Source organism: Mercenaria mercenaria, chromosome 3 (assembly GCF_021730395.1).
Source record: "Mercenaria mercenaria strain notata chromosome 3, MADL_Memer_1, whole genome shotgun sequence".
Classification (NCBI taxonomy): Eukaryota; Metazoa; Mollusca; class Bivalvia; order Venerida; family Veneridae; genus Mercenaria; species Mercenaria mercenaria.
In genome coordinates this window covers 84,836,113-84,859,193 of record NC_069363.1, presented here as the reverse complement: position 1 = coordinate 84,859,193, position 23,081 = coordinate 84,836,113, and the positions used below count along the sequence as shown (strand labels likewise).

At 37.4% G+C, this 23,081-nt stretch overlaps 2 protein-coding genes across 2 annotated transcripts in view; one reads left to right on the top strand and one right to left on the bottom strand.

Moving 5' to 3' along the window:
- LOC123524203 (uncharacterized) overlaps nt 1-4,983 on the top strand; it is a 35,149-nt gene extending 30,166 nt beyond the window's left edge. The window contains exon 15 of the mRNA XM_045302240.2: nt 1,924-4,983. Coding sequence (XP_045158175.2) covers nt 1,924-4,218 — 2,295 coding nt within the window. The 3' untranslated portion in view covers nt 4,219-4,983. The remainder of the gene's footprint in view (nt 1-1,923) is intronic.
- A 115-nt stretch (nt 4,984-5,098) lies between these two features.
- Nucleotides 5,099-16,252, bottom strand: LOC123524204 (uncharacterized). The gene is made up of 4 exons (XM_053539104.1): nt 15,884-16,252; nt 12,995-13,098; nt 12,250-12,549; nt 5,099-7,331 (listed from the first exon to the last, which is right to left on the bottom strand). The coding sequence occupies exons 3-4, from the start codon at nt 12,535-12,537 to the stop codon at nt 7,029-7,031; spliced, it is 591 nt and encodes a 196-aa protein (XP_053395079.1). The 5' UTR covers nt 12,538-12,549; nt 12,995-13,098; nt 15,884-16,252; the 3' UTR covers nt 5,099-7,028.
- Between the last annotated feature and the right edge of the window lie 6,829 nt (nt 16,253-23,081).

Sequence of the window (23,081 nt, the reverse complement as noted above, 5' to 3'; positions counted from 1 at the left end):
CTGTTGTTTATCCCCACATCCATACTGTTCGTTTATCCCCATATCCATACTGTTCGTTTATCCCCACATCCATACTGTTTGTTTATCCCCATATCCATACTGTCCGTTTATCCCCACATCCATACTGTCCGTTTATCCCCACATCCATACTGTTTGTTTAACCCAACATTCATACTGTTGTTTATCCCCACATCCATACTGTTCGTTTATCCCCATATCCATACTGTCCGTTTATCCCCACATCCATACTGTTTGTTAATCCCCACATCCATACTGTTTGTTTATACCCACATCCATACTGTTTGTTTATCCCCATATCCATACTGTCCGTTTATCCCCACATGCATACTGTCCGTTTATCCCCACATCCATACTGTTTGTTTAATCCCACATTCATACTATTGTTTATCCCCACATCCATACTGTTCGTTTATCCCCATATCTATACTGTTCGTTTATCCCCACATCCATACTGTTCGTTTATCCCCACATCCATACTGTTCGTTTATACCCACATCCATACTGTCCGTTTATCCCCACATCCATACTGTTTGTTTATCCCCACATCCATACTGTTTGTTTATACCCATATCCATACTGTTTGTTAATCCCCACCTCCATACTGTTTGTTTATACCCATATCCATACTGTTTGTTTATACCCACATCCATACTGTTTGTTAATCCCAACATCCATACTGTTTGTTTATACCCATATCCATACTGTTTGTTTATACCCACATCCATACTGTTTGTTAATCCCCACATCCATACTGTTTGTTTATACCCATATCCATACTGTTTGTTTATCCCCACATCCATACTGTCCGTTTATCCCCACATCCATACTGTTTGTATATACCCACATCCATACTGTTTGTTAATCCCCACATCCATACTGTTTGTTTATACCCACATCCATACTGTTTGTTAATCCCCACATCCATACTGTTTGTTTATACCCATATCCATACTGTTTGTTTATACCCACATCCATACTGTTCGTTTATCCCACATCCATACTGTCCGTTTATCCCCACATTCATACAGTTTGTTTATCCCCACATCCATACTGTCCGTTTATCCCCATATCCATACTGTCCGTTTATCCCCATATCTATACTGTTCGTTAATCCCCACATCCATACTCTTTGTTTATACCCACATCCATACTGTTCGTTTATCCCCACATCCATACTGTCCGTTTATCCCCACATTCATACTGTTTGATTATCCCCACATCCATACTGTCCGTTTATCCCCATATCCATACTGTCCGTTTATCCCCACATCCGTACTGGTCGTTTATCCCTACATCTATGCTGTTGCTTTATCCCCACACCCATACTGTTCGTTTTTCCCCACATCTATACTGTTTGTTTATCCCCGAATCCATACTGCTCGTTTATCACCACATCTATACTGTTTGTTTATCCCCACATCCATACTGTTCGTTTTTCCCCACATCTATACTGTTTGTTTATCCCCACATCCATACTGTTCGTTTATCCCCGAATCCATACTGCTCGTTTATCCCCATATCTGTACTGTTTGTTTTTCCCCACATCTATACTGTTTGTTTATCCCCGAATCCATACTGCTCGTTTATCACCACATCTATACTGTTCGTTTATCCCCACATCCATACTGTTCGTTTTTCCCCACATCCATACTGCTCGTTTATCCCCACATCCATACTGTTCGTTTATCCCCACATCCATACTGTTCGTTTATCCCCGAATCCATACTGCTCGTTTATCCCCATATCTATACTGTTCGTTTGTCGATTTCAGCACTTATAGTATGCAACTTATAGGCGAACAGTGTTGATCCAGATCAGACTGGCTGATCTAAGTCCATACTGGTCGCAATACAAGTTTGGTTTTCGCACAGCGGCGCTCAAATATTGTATTATATTTTACAGGTAAGACGTCAAAACAGTTACAATAGCGTGTACAATATGATACCACAACTTGAAAAAACTGAATGTTCGGCAACTGAAACGCATTCTCTGGAAAAAGAACCAACACTTGTAACATCTGACGAGCAAGAAATGCCATTGCTTCAAGCTGTTACATCGGAAACTACAGAGGAAGCAAAACTTAAGACAGTTATATCTAAACCAATCGCATTTGCTGAAAACTCTGAAAATGGGATATCCTATCCCAGTGAAGAAAACAATGTCACTGTTGGTTCTTTGAAAAACATAATTAGTGACTATGAAAAGTGGGACTCTAATGATCCATCGGACAACAACAGTGAGGACCCTACAACAACAGCAGCATCTGAAAATGGGATACCCTATCCCAGTGAAGAAAATAATGTCACTGTTGATTCTTTGAACAACATAATTAGTGACTATAAAAAGTGGGACTCTAATGATCCATCTGACAACAACAGTGAGGACCCTACAACAACAGCAGCATCTGAAAATGGGATACCCTATCCCATTGAAGAAAACAATGTCAATTTTGATTCTTTGAAAAACATAATTAGTGACTATGAAAAGTGGGACTCTAATGATCCATCTGACAACAACAGTGAGGACCCTACAACGACAGCAGCATCTGAAAATGGGATACCCTATCCCAGTGAAGAAAACAATGTCAATGTTGATTCTTTGAAAAACATAATTAGTGACTATGAAAAGTGGGACTCTAATGATCCATCTGACAACAACAGTGAGGACCCTACAACAACAGCAGCATCTGAAAATGGGATACCCTATCCCAGTGAAGAAAACAATGTCAATGTTGATTCTTTGAAAAACATAATAAGGGACTATGAAAAGTGGGACTCTAATGATCCATCGGACAACAACAGTGAGGACCCTACAACAACAACAGCATCTGAAAACGGGATACCCTATCCCAGTGAAGAAAACAATGTCAATGTTGATTCTTTGAAAAACATAATTAGTGACTATGAAAAGTGGGACTCTAATGATCCATCTGACAACAACAGTGAGGACCCTACAACAACAGCAGCATCTGAAAATGGGATACCCTATCCCAGTGAAGAAAACAATGTCAATGTTGATTCTTTGAACAACATAATTAGTGACTATGAAAAGTGGGACTCTAATGATCCATCTGACAACAACAGTGAGGACCCTACAACAACAGCAGCATCTGAAAATGGGATACCCTATCCCAGTGAAGAAAACAATGTCAATGTTGATTCTTTGAAAAACATAATTAGTGACTATGAAAAGTGGGACTCTAATGATCCATCTGACAACAACAGTGAGGACCCTACAACAACAGCAGCATCTGAAAACGGGATACCCTATCCCAGTGAAGAAAACAATGTCAATGTTGATTCTTTGAAAAACATAATAAGTGACTATGAAAAGTGGGACTCTAATGATCCATCTGACAACAACAGTGAGGACCCTACAACAACAGCAGCATCTGAAAATGGGATACCCTATCCCAGTGAAGAAAACAATGTCAATGTTGATTCTTTGAAAAACATAATTAGTGACTATGAAAAGTGGGACTCTAATGATCCATCGGACAACAACAGTGAGGACCTTACAACGACAGCAGCACTGAGTAATGATAACAGTGAGGCACGCATAATACTTGATGACAATAATGACACACAAGCTGCACATAAAGCGTACAATTCTCGATCCGATAAATCTTCTCCTATCAGTAAATCCAAATCAACTGATGATCCCTGTCCAGTGTGGAGAAGAAGTGATAGTTCTTCTTCCAACGCCGAAAATGAAATTACTTTGACGGACACTAAAAGTAGTAGTCAACAACTGGAAGATGAAGCTTCTCATTCAAATGCTGTTATAAATTCCGACCTCAACTTTACCAAAGGCAATATTACCAATTCTAACGCCGTTCAAGAATCTGTGAGATGTGATAACCCACCTAATAGAAATATTTTCCTAGATTACCAACCTGCTTACGCTATTGAAAGCTATAACCCACGTGAAGAAATGGAAAACTTTGCGGACCATAAAAGTAGCATTGATTTACATTCTACGCCAACAGGCAATGTTTTCTCCACAGAAGATAATGCCGTATGTAAAGAACTGGAGAGTAAGTTTCAATCAGATAATGGAAAAGTTGAACATGGAGACACACCGTCAAAGATAATTAATGGTAAAGGGAATAACTCGTTTAAAGATCGCTTAGATTATAAGGTCGCAACTTTAGAGAAAAACGCTAACACTAGTACTGAGGAAGAAACAGAATTTTGATGTATGCCGATGTAAAAAAAGGAGTCGTAGTGCTCATTCCATTTCAGTAGAATAATCCACTGTTAGAATGATCCGCAGTTTGCAAGTAAACAGACAATTGATTACATCGAAGATGAATGTACAAGCATTGAGCGAAAAGTAAATACTCTAGTTGAGACGTTTTATTACAGGAATCGAAGAAAGATGTAGCAAAACAATTTAAGATGGCTACAATTAATGCTATTTTAATGCGATAATGCAGAATTGAAATAACAGTGACTTGTCACAAATGATTAATTAGTTTATCATTTGAATATCAACTACCTCGGTAACCTAGTGGTATAACGTCCGCTTCGAGTACGGGAGGTCGTGGGTTCGATCCCTGACCGCGTCGTACCAAAGAAGTGAAAAATGGTACCCGTGGCTCCTGGACTTGGCGCTCCGCTTTAAGAGGGAAACTGGCCTCTAGTTATCTTAAGCAGTAGGATCACTGCGAATCCTACTGTACCATCAGGAATGAGATGTTGGGAGTGGAGGGAACCTTAAATGCATATTGTACATTAACAGACTTTTCGATAACAATGACTTAACAATAGGATATAAGTCCTTATATTAATGTATATGATATAAATAATGATAATCTACAACTCACTAAGTCATAGTATATACCAGTGTATTATCAACAAACTGAAATATGTTCCACATTTCAAAAAAAGTTGACATAAATGTTAAAGGATATGTTGACATAAATGTGAAAGGATATGTTGACATAAATGTGAAAGGATAAGTTGAATAAATGTGAAGGATATGTTGACATAATGTGAAGGATAAGTTGAATAAATGGAAGAAATATGTTGAAATAAGAAGATATGTTGACATAATGGAAGGGAAAAAAATATGTTGACATAAATTGGGAAGAATATGTTGACAAAATAGGAAGAATATGTTGACGAAATAGTAAAAGGATCGCCTTTTTATATTTTGCATGTCAGTCGATGATTAAACGTTCAATTTATAAGTTTATTTCAATGTTTTTAATTTTATTTACGTGACCAAATTAGTTATATTTAATGTATGTACAAAATATGTCACTCCGCTCTGAAATATTAATCCTATCAACTTGACTTTCTTTACTTCAAGATAGCGGCATCTTTGACTGACATATTCTGTCATTTTATGTTGAAAATCCTCATCAAATCTATTTAACTTGACTAAATAAAGTAAATATATAAACTAAATGTGTATGTTGAGTTGTTTTCACAATTAAATGGTCGTATAGTGAGAGCCTTGTGTTAAAAACCTGACACTTCCGGTCGCCTTACTTCCAGAATGACGTACGTCCATTTTTTGGCAAAATTAAGATTTTAGTGTCATTAGCCTCTGTATGATGGTTAATTTGTGTCCTTGTAGAACTAACTTAAACAGGCTAAATTTTAGTTTAACAAGGCTGTAAGTTGTGTAAAGTCATTGCCACTTAAATCTTTAAATGTCGCTTCCCAAAACTGTCAAAAAGCTAGTTACGGCACTTTGGAAATAAGGCGACGACTTGGCTTGACAGTAGCACAAATTCATACTAGGGAAAAACACCATGCACCAACTGTGGCTACTTATACATTTAATGATAAATGTGTAGTAAATTATAATGTGTGATTAGTTTTCAAATGTATAAATACGCTAATGCGCCTTCGTTTATGAATGCTTTTATTTTAATTTTCAGATAATAAACACTTCACGAACTCGGTATTCGTGAATAGCGTTTATGGCAAGTTATTTTTTATTAGACTCACGTGACACAATACATCTCTTTTTAACACAAAAAGAGGAATGATACGTATATATAGTTAGCACTGGTAAACGGTACTGTCCGTAAATAGTTGTATACCGTACAAATCCACAGTATGATTGGATATCATAGAAATTTGCAGAACTTCTTATCACTTCAAACAATCGTTTTTCATAAGATTCTTCACTATTGGACACACTTGAAGCAAACAATAGTGTTTTCCATAGTACGTCCTTGCTCCAGTGCAATTGTAACTATAGTCCGGAAGGTCTAATACGCGTATCAGTTGTTCCAGCTATAGTTGAACGATTGTGACATCCGGAACTGCGTGTAATGAACAGATTCGACGTATACCTTTTTAACTATAGTTCAAGTAGCAGATGATCGTGGTTCTTCTAGTTTCAGAATAGCCGAGAAGGGTTAGAAAATGTTGATGGTCTGTGGAATTAAAGCAATTACAGTGTTTTATTTGAATTTGTTGTTCTTTATAAATATCAAAAATTAATACAGGTGGAACACATGGTGGACGAAAGAGTGTGTCCAGATGGTAATTCGACCTGTTCAATTGTCAAAAGTATTAAAATAAAGGAATGTAAAGAGAGACTGCCATGGGCGCCGCCATATTTGTATAAGAACTTCTTTACCTCCGACAACTGAGAGTAGTAAGCTCTACTGTAGTAAACCAGAAATGCGTTCAACCGGCACGCGCATGTGCAGAATCACTTCCTGTTTCTTTCTTGCCTGTACAATAGTAGGTGATCAAACTAGGCCAATAATAAGTCAGTTTATATCAATGTCCTGTAATTAAATAGATTCAGTTCGCTACTTTTGAAATCCCGTTGGTTGTATCGCGGTTGGCACGATCGTGGCCGCCTGGGTACGATGTACGCCCTCTGGTGAGAGCGAAAAGACTCCTATCAGCACGGCATCTAGTGAAGTGTCCCAGCCTGTTTCTTTTGAACAGCGACCATTTCTTGAATTAAGTTTCGTCTGCATCGGAGTTCAAGTACTAATGTCGTCTGCTAGTTATATCCATTGCTTTCATTCGCTACAAGTACTCGTGACTTTTCCACTTGATCCGAGTGATAGGCCCTGCTTTCTGGCTTCTTGGAATAAGCAGAGAACTCGTCCTTGACCGGAACTCCGTCATTTCTATGTCTGGATTACCCAGATTACCATTGGGGCTTAAGTACGGACTTTCTGGCCGGTCATCTAAAGAGTGTGTACTCGCATCCAAGCTGAGATCCGAGTACGAGTCGCTAAGATCATAAATGCAACGGAGCTGAAGGATTTTTGATCTCAAGGTTACAAACTGTTTCATAAGGGACTTGTCTTGCTGTTTCATTATAACCTGAAATGAAAAACAATACTTTGTTGACATATTTTGGCGTACCGAGGGACTCAATAGGCTGTGAAATATCCAAATATCCGGGCGTTGTTTATTTCAGGCTTTCAAGTGGCCTTAAATTTCCTAAAAAAAAAATCCTTTTTTAGGCCTCCAAAAGTTCCTAAAAAAAACACTCAGAAAGGGCCGATTTCCTAAAAAAAAAAAGCGCTTATTTTTTTAATCATCCCTAATTTTTTGTAATTTCTGTCTGAACTTAGAAAAAATTACACAAAGTCATGCATATAATGAACCAATTAACTTATTGAAGTTAATATTCTTTAAGAATGCTTCTATCGGTTTCCATGAGTTCCTAGGCTACAGCTTCATGAAACATCGTTATGCAGCTCTAATTCGTCTCACTCAAACGAGCATAAATTATTTATAACCTCCAAGCATACACCTTTAAATAAACAACAAGAAACAGTATATATTAAGGCCTGAGGTCGCCCGGGAGCCCTTATGTTTTGGCAAAAATAGCCCTAATTTTTTGCCAAAGAGTGCTTGAAAGCCTGTAATATGTGTAACAATTGGAGAGATATTCAGTTATTTTACGGTACATAATCAAAGCTACATGGTCCCTGTCGAAATGTGTGTGTCTGCTATTTGATAGTTCTCATATACTAGTAACCTAAACAGATTTTTTTATAGACAATTTGCAATAAAAATTTATTTTCCATACAAACAAACTATATAAGAAAAACAATCATTCTTTGGAAACGTATTCTCCCCTCATACTTTTTACTCGTGCAGTATTCAAAAAACGGGCGACTGTTCAGTTGGATTCAAAGGAAAATAGGCAAAAATTTGGGTATCTTCAAAATTACCTAGTCTAAGGTGCACTCACAAAAATACAAATGCCGTCCGTTTTACAACGAACCTCCATTCAAAAACGGCGATTTTAGTGTAAAGTCTGTGCACAAACCGTTTTATGCATGAATCATACAAATAACATGCTTATTCAGTAACAACTGATCAGACTCAAAATAACAAAAACATATGGCGCCATACTTTTTCTAACAACACCTATTTTTCTGACCACTTTACATGATATACATGATACGAAGCTTTGATTGGCTAAATATGTGCAATACTAGTGGTAATTTTTCATAACTTCCTATTCGGACGCTCAATATGAAACTTGACACAAAAGCACAGATGCAAAAGTAGATCATAAATTAAAAGCGAGCAAATCAATATAAATAAAATCTGAAAACATTTAAACATTCATGAACATAAGGGGCTAAAACCATAAATAATCACTCTGCTTTTTTAATACACACTGTCTCCTGTTTTTTCTTTCATTTTTCTGGACTGCTGTGTTTACAGAGGAATTGGGTACATTTTGTTTTATACAAAACTTTAGATGAACCCAGTGTTCGCAGCCTACTTGACAAGAGAAAAAAAAAGGAAGTGAGTAGAAATGATTGCATTGATATATAATCCGTACACCTTCCAAAACAGTGCATAAAATAGTGCGACTACATATGTCACATGGCAGTGATGTGACCTTGATAGCACCAAAGTCGGCTGCAGACGTACAACAACATTTCCAGTGACTTTTTTAATCTAAGCTTCCACAGGGACGTTTTTAAAATGGATGAAAATTTACATTAGTAGAAACATTAAAAATCATGTATAGGGTAAATGTAAGTTAATAAATATCTTCATATCCTAAACTTTCCAACTTTTTTATCGGTAAAATTAACCATGATGTTTTCTGTCATTACACCGAGTTACTACGTCATCGGAAACCCCAAGTTAATCGAGAACGAGGTAAAAACAAAAATGGCGTCGAAATAGGTGTGCGTAAAATTATGTGGTGCGACGACCAGTTTTGACGCACATAACAAGCAACATGGCCGCGCTTTTTCATTCAGTAACATATGTGACTCTATTAGATGTTGAATGTGCACTAACCTTTTATGCATTGAATGATACCAATAACATCTTATTCTAAACAACTGACTGCCAGAAATCAAAAGGTAAACAACAACTAGTGTGGTCGGCCATACTTTTTTCTAACACACCTATTTTGACGCATCTTACATGAAAGTTGTTACGAAGCTTTTGATTGGCTTAAATATTTGTGTAATCACTGTAAGTAATGTGCTACACCATAACTGTCATGGATGATGCAATAAAACTTGACACAAAAGCAGATGCAAGAAGATAATCAATATTAAGGACAAATGATATAAATAAATCTGAAAACATTTATACATTCATGAACATAAGGGGCTAAGAACATAAATAATCACTCTGTTTTTTTAATACACGCTGTCTGATGTTTTTTCTTTCATTTTTTCTGGACTGCAGTGTTTACAGAGGAATTTGGCACATTTTGTTTTATACAAAACTTTAGATGAACCCAGTGTTCGCAGCCTACTTGACAAGAGAAAAAAAATGAAGTGTGTAGTAATGATCGCATTGATATATAATGCGTACATCTTCCAAAACAGTGCATGAAATAGTGCGACTACATATGTTACATGGCAGTGATGTGACCTTGATAGCTCCAAAGTCGGCTACAGACGTACAACAAAATTTCCAATAACTTTTTTAATCTAAGCTTCCACAGGGACGTTTTTAAAATGGATGAAAATTTGCATTAGTAGAAACATTAAAAATCATGTATAGGGTAAATGTAAGTTGAATAAATATCTTCAAATCCTGAACTTTCCAACTTTTTTATCGGTAAAATTAACCATGATGTTTTCTGTCATTACACTGAGTAACAACGTCATCGGAAACCCCAAGTTAATCGAGAACGAGGTCAAAACAAAAATGGCGTCGAAATAGGTGTGCGTAAAATTACGTGGTGCGACGATAGCTAAAATTCAAAACGGCAAAGCACCTTTAAAAATGGATGCACTTGTAAAATTTAAGCATGTACGTTATAGATACTAGAGATAATTGAAAAGAGCAGAACATTATACTGTTTTATTCCTTTGACAACAAGTCAGAAGATTACTCTGAACTTTTATAACAGTGTTCCGTGTACTCAAAGGTATGGTGGCTGATTTCTGCCATCTCGTTCTGGCGTGTTGGCGCGTTTGCAGGGCGCCAGAACGCCAGGACGACAATTATACGCGCCAAGACGACAAAATCCATATTTGTCGTTTTGGCGCGTTCACTTGTCGTCTTGGCGTGTTGGCGCGTTGGCGCCCTGCAAACGCGCCAAGACGCCAGAACGCCAGGACGACAACTTCCCCGCCAACACGCCAAGACGACAAGTGAACGCGCCAAAACAACAAATATGGATTTTGTCGTCTTGGCGCGTATAATTGTCGTCCTGGCGTGTTGGCGTCTTGGCGCCCTGCAAACGCGCCAAGACGCCAGAACGCCAGGACGACAACTTCCCAATTTAGCGTGTTGGTGCCCCCGCCAGAACGACAAATGCCTTGTTTGTCGTCTTGGCGCGTATAATTGTCGTCCTGGCGTCCTGGCGTTCTGGCGCCCTGCAAACGCGCCAACACGCCAGAACGAGATGGCAGAAATCAGCCACCATACAAAGGAGTATGCCCCACTACTGATTGTTCTGAACATGTAATTAAAACTTTCAACACCTGCTTATTTTAAAATGATTAGAACGTCGTAACACTTATTATGATTCAAAGTAGATAGTTACCTTTCTGAGGCTTAATTTAACTTCTTGTCGAGGACTGTGATGTCACGTGACGATGGTGGTCACGTGACACGACCTTCAAATAGACTGGCGGGAGGTCGTAACCTGTCACATTCTGAAGAAGACTCCGAGATGGAGTCGAAAATCCCGACAAGAAGATAAATTAAGCCTCAGAAAGGTAACTATCTACTTTGAACTAGCATGGCTGAGGCAGGAATCAACCTCCATTCTACCTATTATGATCATTAATGGAAAGTAGATTTTAGCTCTCTTTTTTTTCAAAAGCGTGAAAATATCAGGAAAATAAACCAGCCTCGAGTGAAGTTATCTATAAAATGATAGCTGGTTTTTGTAATGCCACAGGAAAATGCATCATTTCTGGCAAAGAAAGCTCTTTAGAATAGTTTATATAAAGATACTGCAGGTCTGCGATTATACACATTTTATACAACGACATTTGATTTCGGAAACATTTGACAAAGTCCTTTTTTATTACACTTATTTTCTCGTTCAAAATGTATACGACTATCCTTTTAAAAGTAATTTCAGTGATGCTAAATTAACTCCATTGTTAAAGATGTTGAATATAAGACGCCCACGTCAGATGTCACAATACCAACAAAGAAAAAAGTGTACTTTTTTATAATCATGTAGATTTCATGTAAATTACATTGTAAATGCTTTGCGATAAAGTGATACGTTTGATCTGCCGACACTTGATTATATCAATTTATCTGGGACAAGTATGTATTTTGTTAACTCCATTATTATTTACAAAATGTACATTGTTTAGTTGAACAATCGATTAGACAATTTATCGGGACACGTAAATAGCCGCCGCAAATTGATAACAGTAGTAATACATTGTATAACTCTTTAGTGACACCTAGCACCCCCTTGCAGTCATGGGGAATTTCAACTACGTTGATGCCATAATCAAGGGTCGTTATTTTATCCGTCATAACTATTTAAGACGAGTTCTGCCGCTAAACGTGATTATATGAACAAATTAACTTTTTTTCTCATTAAAGATCATTATAGTGTTGCCAAGTGCGGGGAAAAGCTATGGTCTTCACAAAAATCTATTTTCAAGGGAGAGTTTTGAAAACTCTGATATGTGCCGTAATCGGCTACAAGTCAACGGCGTATTGCTCTTTAAAATGATGCCGAACACATGCCATGTCATTATAATATAAGTGTTTTACTAGCCTGGCTAAGTTTCAGCTCCTAATGTTGTAAAAATAACTGTAAGTTTACCATTTCTTGTTTTATCCACTCTAAAGCAGTGCTCAGGTCTTTCTCGCGTTTCAACGGTTTTTCTTCAGCCAAATCACGGCTGATCTGCTGCTTCTCAGCGTCCGTACAGTTGTTGATCCACTGCGCATACCTACTGGGCAACGTCACGTGATTCTGCTGACTGGTTCCAGTATCAGTTGGAGAGGAACTGAGAAATGCTTCCTGCAGACATTCTGGAACGGGCTCCACAGTTTCCATTCCATCAAATGTAACGCTAATTTCAACATCGCATCTCCCGCATGACTTCATGATTGTTGATATCTAATACAGAAGAGAATTAAAATAATAATGGGGGTAGGGGTGATGACGACGACGAAGGTGATGATGATGATGATGATGATTGTAGTGGCGATGATGCTCATGATAATGAGGATGAGGATTATTATCATCATCATCATTATTATTATTATTATTATTATGACGATGATAATGATGATGATGATGGTGGTGGTTATAAGATAATGATGATGAGGATGATGATGATGGAGATGTAGTAATGACGGTAACGTAAAAGAAAAAAGTAGCAAGTTTTACGCTCCCTGTGTTAACATGTAATATCTGAACCACAGAACAAATTTTTATGTTATATCTCTTTATTAAATTAATTTTTTAAAAAATTACAGTCGTAAATATTAGTAAGTTAATATGTTTCAAAGAGTGAACTAAAAGTGTTCCCTGTCAAACGTAAAAAAATATTTCAACATACCTGATATAATATTCCAACACAAATATGCAGCAAAATTCCTTTATACAAGGTAGTTAAGCTTCATCCGACACTTAAACATATAAATACAATCTCCTCTCCCAATTCTAAAAAATAAACAAATGTAACAATACAGGTACCCCTCGGGGAAGTCTGGCATATTGTGTGTCAATTTCTACCAATCATTTACATATCCTTTGAAGGAGTGCTGATTATCACGGGTTGCGCCAAGTCTGCCAGTTTTTGACAACTTGATAATTTTCTTCTTTGTTGTTAATTGTTTTTCCACACATGTTACGAAAAAAAAGCGAAAAGGTAAGGTTTAATAGAATAAATTATTAACTTTTACTCAGTGGCATTATAATATTCCATTACTTAACTTAGTAAAGGTTAAGTGTACGGAATTATTCGCTGCATGTATTTTAACCGAACTAGTTGTAGTAGAAATCGAGGGCTTAGAGCGAAACTGGTCTATCTGCTTCTATTTCTATATACAGATACACCAGTTTCGCTCTAAGCCCTCGAAATGAGCTATTGTAAAGGATACAATTTGTAAGATTGTTTGATCTACTTTTTCCGTAACGAGATTTTCCCCTGATGAATATCAAACAATGCTAAGCTATTATACATCATTTTTAAAGAAGGCCGGCTTGCGGGTTGAAATAGGATATTTTAAAATTTTCAAAGTTTGAATCTGTTAATAACGGTGTTGGTGTGGGTATTTTCCTTGTAAGTTCGGCTATTTTTTACGCCATTCTGTTCTTAAAACCAATTTAATTTTATTTTTGAATAGATATTTACAAAACTGTCAGAGTATCTTAGCGGTAAAGCAACTTTTTTTTTGTAAAAAAAACAAACTGAAACTGCATGTGATTTTGCCTGATTTTTACAATGAGAAAATGCAGTTTTTGGCCCATTAAGTTGACATTATTATAGAATATCTTGAAAATTTAAAAAGATCCTACTATCACCCTCATGTAGTGACCTTCAGAAAATTTTATAGTTTATCTGGATCTTGCAGACAAAAATCTGGAATCAGTCACGAAAAAAGCGCCTGATACAGATTATGTAAATCAGCCAGTAAGCTGTTACTTTTTTACTCAATATTACGTAGTATATTCTTATTCATTGAAAGCCCTTGTATGCAAAAAACAAAAATGCTTGTAAACAATATACTTTACAGTAAGTCCCCGCAAAAAGGTATTCGTCCTACACTATAAACATGCCTGTCAAGTGTTAACAAGATGTATTTTTTCAATAAGGCCAAATATAAGATTTGTTTTGTTTATGTACACCAACCAGACGTAACCCTACCTTGTGAGCGAAAAGGTACATGTAGTATCTGTGAGATTGTTTGCATGAAAATTACTAAGGAGTAGAGATACACTGACAGACATACAATACCACACAAATAATAACAGCACAATTAGCCCAAATTATTATATTTTTTTAAATAAACAGTAAATATTTCAATATACTAGATGAACCATATCATTTGTTTTATTTGGCCTAAAAGGTTAAGTTGAGCCTATAATACAATGCGAGTGTCATACATATTTTGGCATCAGGTTACACATGAATTATTCAAAATAATCTACTTAACTTTTTTATGATAAAAACTAGAGCAAACATAGACCTGAATAAAAAATACTTTTGGTCATATTATCTTTTTAATAAATTTTTACATATTCATATTCAAGAGAAAGCATGCATTAACCTTTAGCCTGCTGGCGACAAGTAATTCTGCCTTTGCGACCAGTGCAGACCAAGATCAGCCTGCACTTCAGCTGATCATGGTCTGCACTGTTCGCTATTGTGTCAGTAAAAACTAACACCCCTTTGAATAATAAATGGTACTGCCCAAATTGAATGATGGACTAGTCCATTTTAGAAATTCAGCAGTGTTAAGATTAATAATAGTGCTGTTTTAAGAGTTTCTGCTCGATGGCTTCATGTTCAACAACCAAAGGGTTAATTGAAAGACAAGGCAAATATTTACAAAACCTTGAAAGTGTTTGCGAAAACTTGATAAGATAGCCCAAAGAAACTCGCTATCTTTTAGTGTATTGATATTGGCTGTATAAGATAAGCTTGTGATAATCCACTTTGTCTTAAAACAAGTGGTACCCTTACCAAGAAACGTGCAATTTTTACATTTTTCTGTCCTCTTTTCATGTGCACCAACTTAGTGACAATGTAGGGATAACGCATGTTTTTTTCTTGTTATAACATCTGCAGAGCCTTTCCGGGCTCGGGTACCAACGTTTCCAGATGGGTTCTGAAGATGTTAACAAGAAAAGAAAATGCGCTAACGCTATTCTAGCATAAAACGCGTAAAAACCAAGTAAATGAATGCATTGTCCCTCAACGTCATTAATTTTCCATGAAATGCACGGTTAAAAGTCTACGTTGTTTTTTCACGTTGACGTAATTTCCATTTGAATTATTCGTTTAGTATTTGGGTCCGTAATACGTTTAAGCTTTGCCACGGACAGCGCATATATAAAAACGTGTTTTAACAGCGCGCGAGAATCTCTCTGTTAAATCACATTTTCTCTCCTGTTAAAACACCCCCGAAAAGTGACAATAACCGCAGTTTTATGCTAGAATTTATATTAATTCACTGTATAAAAACATAAAACAGAAATAAAGCAGACGGCAATGCCATTCTGTGGCTCCATTAACTAAAAAGTAAGGCTAAGATCCGCTGTCAGCAATCCCTCTGAATAGCATTGATTTTCTCTCAAGGAGGAACGGCCGGGATCACTGAGGTTCGAAACTGCGACCGTACTGGTAAATAAACGGCATAAAACGTCACGCAATAAAGCCATCGCACCTTCATCAATAAAGTATAAAATAAACTAGATTATACATATGAAAAAATAGACTTACTTGTCACATATATTATCTTATCTCACAATCTTCATGGGCATTTCCAATTATTTTAATACAGGACACTTTCAGTCAGATTTACTGACAACCTCTTATGTTGTGTATGCATAGTTTTTTATATGAATAAACCAATTAAGTTCAAATATATAGTAGCATTTATCAAATATACGAGCTACTTTAAAATAAATCCAGCTCTTTACATTTCGGGCTTACTTCAACAGGTACCGATTTATTTGTGTTACAACTATTTAAGATTTAAAACTAGGTTAATTATTCAATAAAATGTTAAACTTCAAAATAATGCAGCTTTATAAGCGGTAAATAACTTGCTTACTAATACAATAATGTCAAAGCTCGTTTCTGAATTTGATTCAAAACAAACTGCTTCAATACGTTTTAAATTTCAGTTTAAATATTTTGTCATGAATACTAATCCATATATTTTTCTAATCATAATAAATCTTAATAAAAAAATTATACTTTTCAAATGTTATGGCGGTCAGTTAAGCAGCTAGTACTAACTTACCTGAAATATGTACAATTGAGCCGCGCCATGAGAAAACCAACATCGTGGCTTTGCGACCAGCATAGATCCAGACCAGCCTGCGCATCCGCGCAGTCTGGTCAGGATCCATGCTGTTCGCTAACAGTTTCTCTAATTCCAAAAGGCTTTGATAGCGGACAACATGGATCCTGACCAGACTACGCGGATGCGCAGGCTGGTCTGGATCCATGCTGGTTGCAAACCCACTATGTTGGTTTTCTCATGGCGCGGCTCATATGTATATAGACTGACAACTTCCCAACAATGATTCAGCGGCTGACAACGAATGACATCATCAGTCACGTGATCGTACTTTACAAAGGTAACCGCATGTGGACGGAACAGACTAACTGTTATCACACGTACCATACAGACAATACCTAGCCCGATTAAACTATTTTGGTCTTCGGTTGCAGAATTCGTTCGGTTATACCAGAATTTACTTAATAGTTGGGTATACACTTGTCGGATTTGTACCGACAGACTAGACTTCATCCCACAGGACAGGTAAAAACTACTCCGGTCTACACTTGAGGAATTTGCTCCAGCTTGCTAGATTATATCTGGCAGGATAGGCAAACTACTCGGGTCTAACTCTAAAGGATTTGTCCCGGCATACTAGACATAAATGGTAAGTATCAGTACTCCGGCCTATCGTCGAAGGTTTTGTCCAAACTAAGACAATAGTTCCAGTACTCGCGTCTACAGCTGAAGGATTTGACAAAGGATACTAGGCATTAGTACCAGTACTCCAGTCTAACGTTGAATGATTTGTCCCAGCAAAATAGATTGTAGTACCAGTACTCCAGTATTTGTCCCGATACACTAGACTCTACATCTGAAGGATGTCTTCAGGCACACTAGAATAAGTAGAGATAGTTCCTATCTTTATGAAGTTAAAAATCTTTGAAGTGCAGGCAAATGTCCATATATTTCTCAAAAATAGATATATTTACAATATTTTAACCAGAAGTGTATAGTTATGAGCATTTAATATTTTCATATTAAAGAAAATTTTGTGATCAAGGAAATGTAACTCTTCTTGGACATGTAGAGCAGAAACATCAAAGGGACATAATATATTGGATATTTTCTATTTGGGTGTATTTCATTTTACATTCAACAGTGATCTGGATTGCTGAACAATGATCCATTATACTGTTCGCTAAATATATAGAACATCTTGAACAGTCTGATAACCTTCAAATTCAAGCCGTAACAGAATGCAAATCTTTAAGCTATGACCGGGACTCGATCCCAAGACCTCTCACAGGTAAGGTAGACACTCTACCACTTCGCTATAACAGCAGTATCTATAGCTCACCCTTGTTACCCGGATAATACGAAATGATATGATAATTCCAAAATACTACAAACTGGATGAACTGTCAAACTTGGTAAGGGCATTGTTTATTTCAATATTTTCTAATTACTCATTCTGATCGTTTAAAGTGTTATAACTGATTCAAAATAATTTACAAGCTGTACCATTTGCACTAAACAATTTGCATATGGGACATATTATTCACTTTGGAAACCCTGTAACAATGTTTACATTTTGCTTTTGAGAACGAGTTTGGCGATTCAAACCGTTGTCAACCTCATTTAATGGACTTTTGGTAATGAATGTTATTTTGTAATTTTGAGTTATTATATAAACAATGATATGAACATGTTAGGAAGTTTTTATCTTAGATCAAATAACCCAAATTTACAAATATATAAGCATATGTATTAGTCGATTGATACTGACCAAAGTGTTCACAGAAATTTCGAAGATAAAGCCCAAAATGTTATATGGATAATAGTCAACATTGTAAACTGACACGAAAAAGAAACGCAACAAGTATTGTAATAGTCAATATTTATAACCTACTGATGTTTAGCCATACAAATTTATATGTGTAATCAAAGTAAACATAACAGAAAAAAATTTTATCATCAAAAAATGAATATCGTCTGAGATCATATTTCTTTCCATGCTTCAACGTCAGTGCAGCCACCATTGCTCTGTATGACAGCCTATACAAGGGTGGACTTGAAGGTGGAATTTATTGTTGCCCATACTATGACTCTGCCACCATTGTACGGATAAACCTCACGCACACAGTTATTTGCGAAACGTTCGTTTCGGCGTCTGTATATTCTGACCTATCCGTCAGCGTGATGGAGATTAAATCTTGATTCGTCGCTAAATACAACAGTTCCCTACTGACGTCGTCGGTTATTTAGAGCCCAGCATTGCTTTTCTTGACGATGACAAGAGCCTGACATCGAGCTGGACGACGGAAATGAATCCCGAGTTTACGCAAACAATTTATGACTGTGTCACGGTGAATTGGTCGTCCGGGATTTCCAATTACAACATGTGACGTGGATTGCGTGTGCGTGTGCGTGTAAGAGAGATCTTGGTGTACCAATATGTACACCTAGGTATTCAGAATGTGAACAGGGTTTGTGCTATTAGTGATTATAAAAGGTAGTTGACAATCAAATACATGTATGTATTTTATATGGAATATGGAGACCGTGGGCTAAAAAGTGACAGCGTGGGGGTGGGGGGATAATACTTATGCACATGTGTACTTGATACCAGGAAGGTGCAAGTTGTACACTGTTCCAGTTACCAGCATAAAAATGTTAACAGGCTCATAGCATCATGTTACAAAGTAATTTATCAAAACATGTCCACGCACACAAAACTGGTCAATCTGTAATGGGATGTCAATGAAAAAAATCAATTTTGGCTATTATCCACTTTCAAAGACAACGCATGTAGGGCATTATCCATGGTCATTTTTGGCTATTATCCATTTTTCATACACAGATCAATATAAATGGTTTTGACATTAAAACGGCAAAAGTAAACAACTTACTGTAAACTATGTCAGATAGTGAAATGGTAGAGTCGTATATACAGTGAATTACAAGCATGAAAAACAATTTTAAATATTTTTTTATGATTTTTCAAACTAAACTTACATGGTTTTTGTAAACTATTTAACATATTGTGTATTGTATTCACAAAAATACAGTAAAATAGTTTGAGTTCCATGGAAACAAATCGCCATTCGTTCTTTTTGCAACATCTGGGGATTAAAATCTCTTATCAAGTCACCGAAAAACGTGAAATTTTCAAAATCGTTGATCGGCCATTTTATAGCATGTTGGAGTTATCACATCATTTTGTATTATCCGGGTAACAAGGGTGTAGCTAGGCAGTGTAAGTGCACCCTTATTCCCTACCCGACTACATTAGGTGAACTGAAACAGTTGTGTGACAGTACTCTGAATTATCGGCATATTGACTTTGTTAGCTAACGGCAATTTTCGTGTAAAGAAAAAATATAATCTAATTTTGCCAACATTTTTAATCTGTCAAAACTGCCCAAATTTCTCGGACGTGTCTATTAGAGTATGAATTTACAAGCTGGCAATACCAGCTACTGAAATATAACTTACACCGATTATTTTATATTTGCCTCTTTAGCAGCTAGCCTTACTCATTTAGCTTATCGGGAATACTTATTTCATGATCTGATATCTTATAGTTGTCGTCCCTGGGATAGCGACAGTCAAAAGTTATCACGCTGTCCCGAAACGTCCTATTATTTGGACTACTTTAGCAGCAGGCGAACGGCAAAGACAGCGAGCTTTGTCCAAATTAAATAAATAATTTTACAAGTTTTAAGAAGATTTCAATAGATGGGAAATTACAGTTACAAACTACATACCTTATAGTATCACATGAAGTCATTAGCATTCGCTGTCAATCAGTATTATGACTTTAGTAAGATTGACTGTCATTCATTCTTTCCAATGATTCTTAGACAGAGTCATCATCATCATTATCTTCAGAAATCGCCTCACTCCAGAAGAGTATACTCGCGATTTGGTTAAAACACTGTATATGCGCAGCCGCAAGGGACAATTATTTACATATAAAAGACTAAAAGTCTCTCTATGTACACAGTTTAAAAAAACTGATAAAACGAAGACTGGCATTTAGATGTGTTGATATTTCCTAGAACAGCCTTTAAGACCCTGATTTACGGTACATTGAGGCAGGCGGTTCCAAAGGACAACAGTGGCTGGGAAGAAGCTGAGTTGGTAGGCAGGTTTGTTACAGGAGATTTGGTTGTACTGTTTGTTGTGGATTCTGGCTGAACTTGATGGCCGCAGTGGAGGATCAGGAATAATGTCGACAAGATTATGCCTAATTTTGTACAACATGGTTACTCTGGACATATTGCATCTGTGCTGAAGTGTGTCCCACTGGAGTTCATGGAGCATATTCGAGACTGAACTTGTTCGTTGGTATTCGTTTTTGACGAAGCTTGTAGCTCTTTGCTGAATCATCCCCAGTTGGCTGATGTGGCTGTCAGCGTAGAGGGACCACACAATGGAAGCATACTCCACCGTGGGATGGACGTATGTCTTGTAGGCTTTTGCTCTTTGCACTTGGTGGACATGAGCAGATGTTCCTGTGGATGAATGCCATGCTGGAGTTTGCCTTTTTGGTAATGTTGTTTATACTAGTATGCGTTTTCCAAGAGAGATCGGATGTGGTGGTAACTCCAGGATATTTAGCTCCTTCTGCAGGTTTCAGCCGGGTTCCATGGAATAACTTCACACTTGTCAGGATTAAATGACATGAGCCACTCACGTTCCCAGTCTTGCAAACAATCAAGATCGCGCTGGAGTTGTCTGGCGTCTTCCTTGCTCCTGATTTGTCTGTACATAGACAGTCATCTGCAAAAAGGCGGACTTTTGATCTGACTCTCGAAGGCAAGTCGTTTATGTCCGTAAGGAAGAGAAGAGGACCAAGAACACTGACCTGTGGGATACCAGATAAGACAGAATAGACTTCTGAATAAGCACCATTAAGGACTACTTGTTATGTGCGACAATGCAGGAAATTGGCGACCCAAGAATGAATGCTGCCTCTGACGCCATAGTGATCTAGCTTCTGTAGGAGGTAGGAGGCGGTGATGACTGACCTTATCAAATGCCTTACTAAAATCTAGAAAAATAGCATCTATTTCCTGGTTTTTATTGATGCTTTTAGCTAGGTCATTTATAGTTAGAATAAGTTGGGTATCACAGGAACGTTTCTTTCGGAGGCCATGCTGGAAATCAGTGAGTATATTGTTGGAATAAAAGTGAGACATGATGTGACTGAAGATGATTTGTTCTAGGAGCTTGCAGCTTACAGTGGTCAAAGAGATTGGACGGTAGGTATTCCTGGTGTCAGCTCATCAGCGGAAAGCTTCAGAAGTTTAGAAGAAATCTTGTATGGCCCCGCAGCTTTGTGTGGTTTGAGCCCCTCTAGAAGTTTTAAAACACCTTTCTCTGTGATGTTGATGATGCTAGCTGAGGGGATTCTGAGGGCAGGTTGGGATGAGAAGTGTCATTATCCTTGAAGAACACAGATGAAAATTGCTGGTTTAGTATATCAGCTTTCTTTTGGCTCTGTTGTATGTAATGCTACCTTTCGTGGTCCTTAGCTAACATGGCGTCTACATGTGGCTCTTGGGCTGCTCGGCAGGCTTTCTGGGCTTTACGCTTAATTTCTGCATATATTTTCCAGTCTGAAGGGGAGTTAGACTTCGTAGCTCTCCTGAACCATCGGCGCTTTAATCTAGTTATGCAACAACTGTCTTTGTTTATCCAGGGCTGACAGAATCTCTGTGCACTTTGGTGTGAGGGAACTTCAAGTCTTCATCCACTATATGTTGGCAGCCAGTTTAGAAAATATCCCATATGATGTTTACGTCAGTAACTGTTGTGTTTTGTGTTAATTCAATAAACTGAGAGTTTGAAAGTTCTTTGCATTTCTTCTTGACTGTATCTATAGTGTTTGCGACGGGGAGGGGCGCATGTTTGTGTCTACAAAGATTGTGTGGTGATCACTAATGCCAGGTAATGCTGTACATCGTTTGATCAGTTCTGGTCTGTTTGTTAGAAAAACATCCAATGTGTTGTTGCCTCTAGTTTCACGGGAAGTCAACAGTTTGAGCGAGATCAAGTTCAGGTTCAAGGAGTGTGAACTGTTCATTGACAGATTTCTTATATTGATCATGTTGTTGATAGCCTTGTATGCTATTGTCCGATCATTTTATATCCAGGAGGTTTAAATCACCGGTGGCTCATATGGTAGCCTTCTTATACTTTGAGGAAACTAATGGTAGTGTTTTGTAGAGGTCTGAGGATAAGCTTCATCATTATTTGTGGGACGATACGCTGAGCCAATTATCAATGTTTCTTTATTCATGCATTCTAGCTTCAGAAATAAAATGTCACATTTCGTATCTACTTCAACACGTTCACACTGAATGTTGTCTCTAACAAGGATCAGGCTGCCTCCGTACCCATCTTGTCGGCCTTTGCGGTGGACATTGAAGAATCTCTGAATCGCTGATGGAAGGGTTGAGCCATGTCTCACAACCGCATATCACATCACAATTCACAGAGTCGAGGAAGTTCCAAAAGGCAGCTTTTTTCTTTGAGCTACATACACTTTGTATGTTGAAACTGGTAACCCTGATTGTACGGTCTCCTGGCACACCAGACATCAGTACCAGTACTCCGGTCTACACTAAAAAGACTTCTCCCGGCATACTAGACATTAGTACCAGTACTCCGGTCTACCGT

Excerpts from the sequence above, each read along its gene's own strand:
- LOC123524204 (XM_053539104.1), bottom strand. The coding sequence starts at position 12,537 with ATGAAGTCATGCGGGAGATGCGATGTTGAAATTAGCGTTACATTTGAT. Across the intron at positions 7,332-12,249 it reads AGTGGATAAAACAAGAAATG|GTTATAATGAAACAGCAAGA; the intron begins GTAAACTTACAG and ends TTTTCATTTCAG.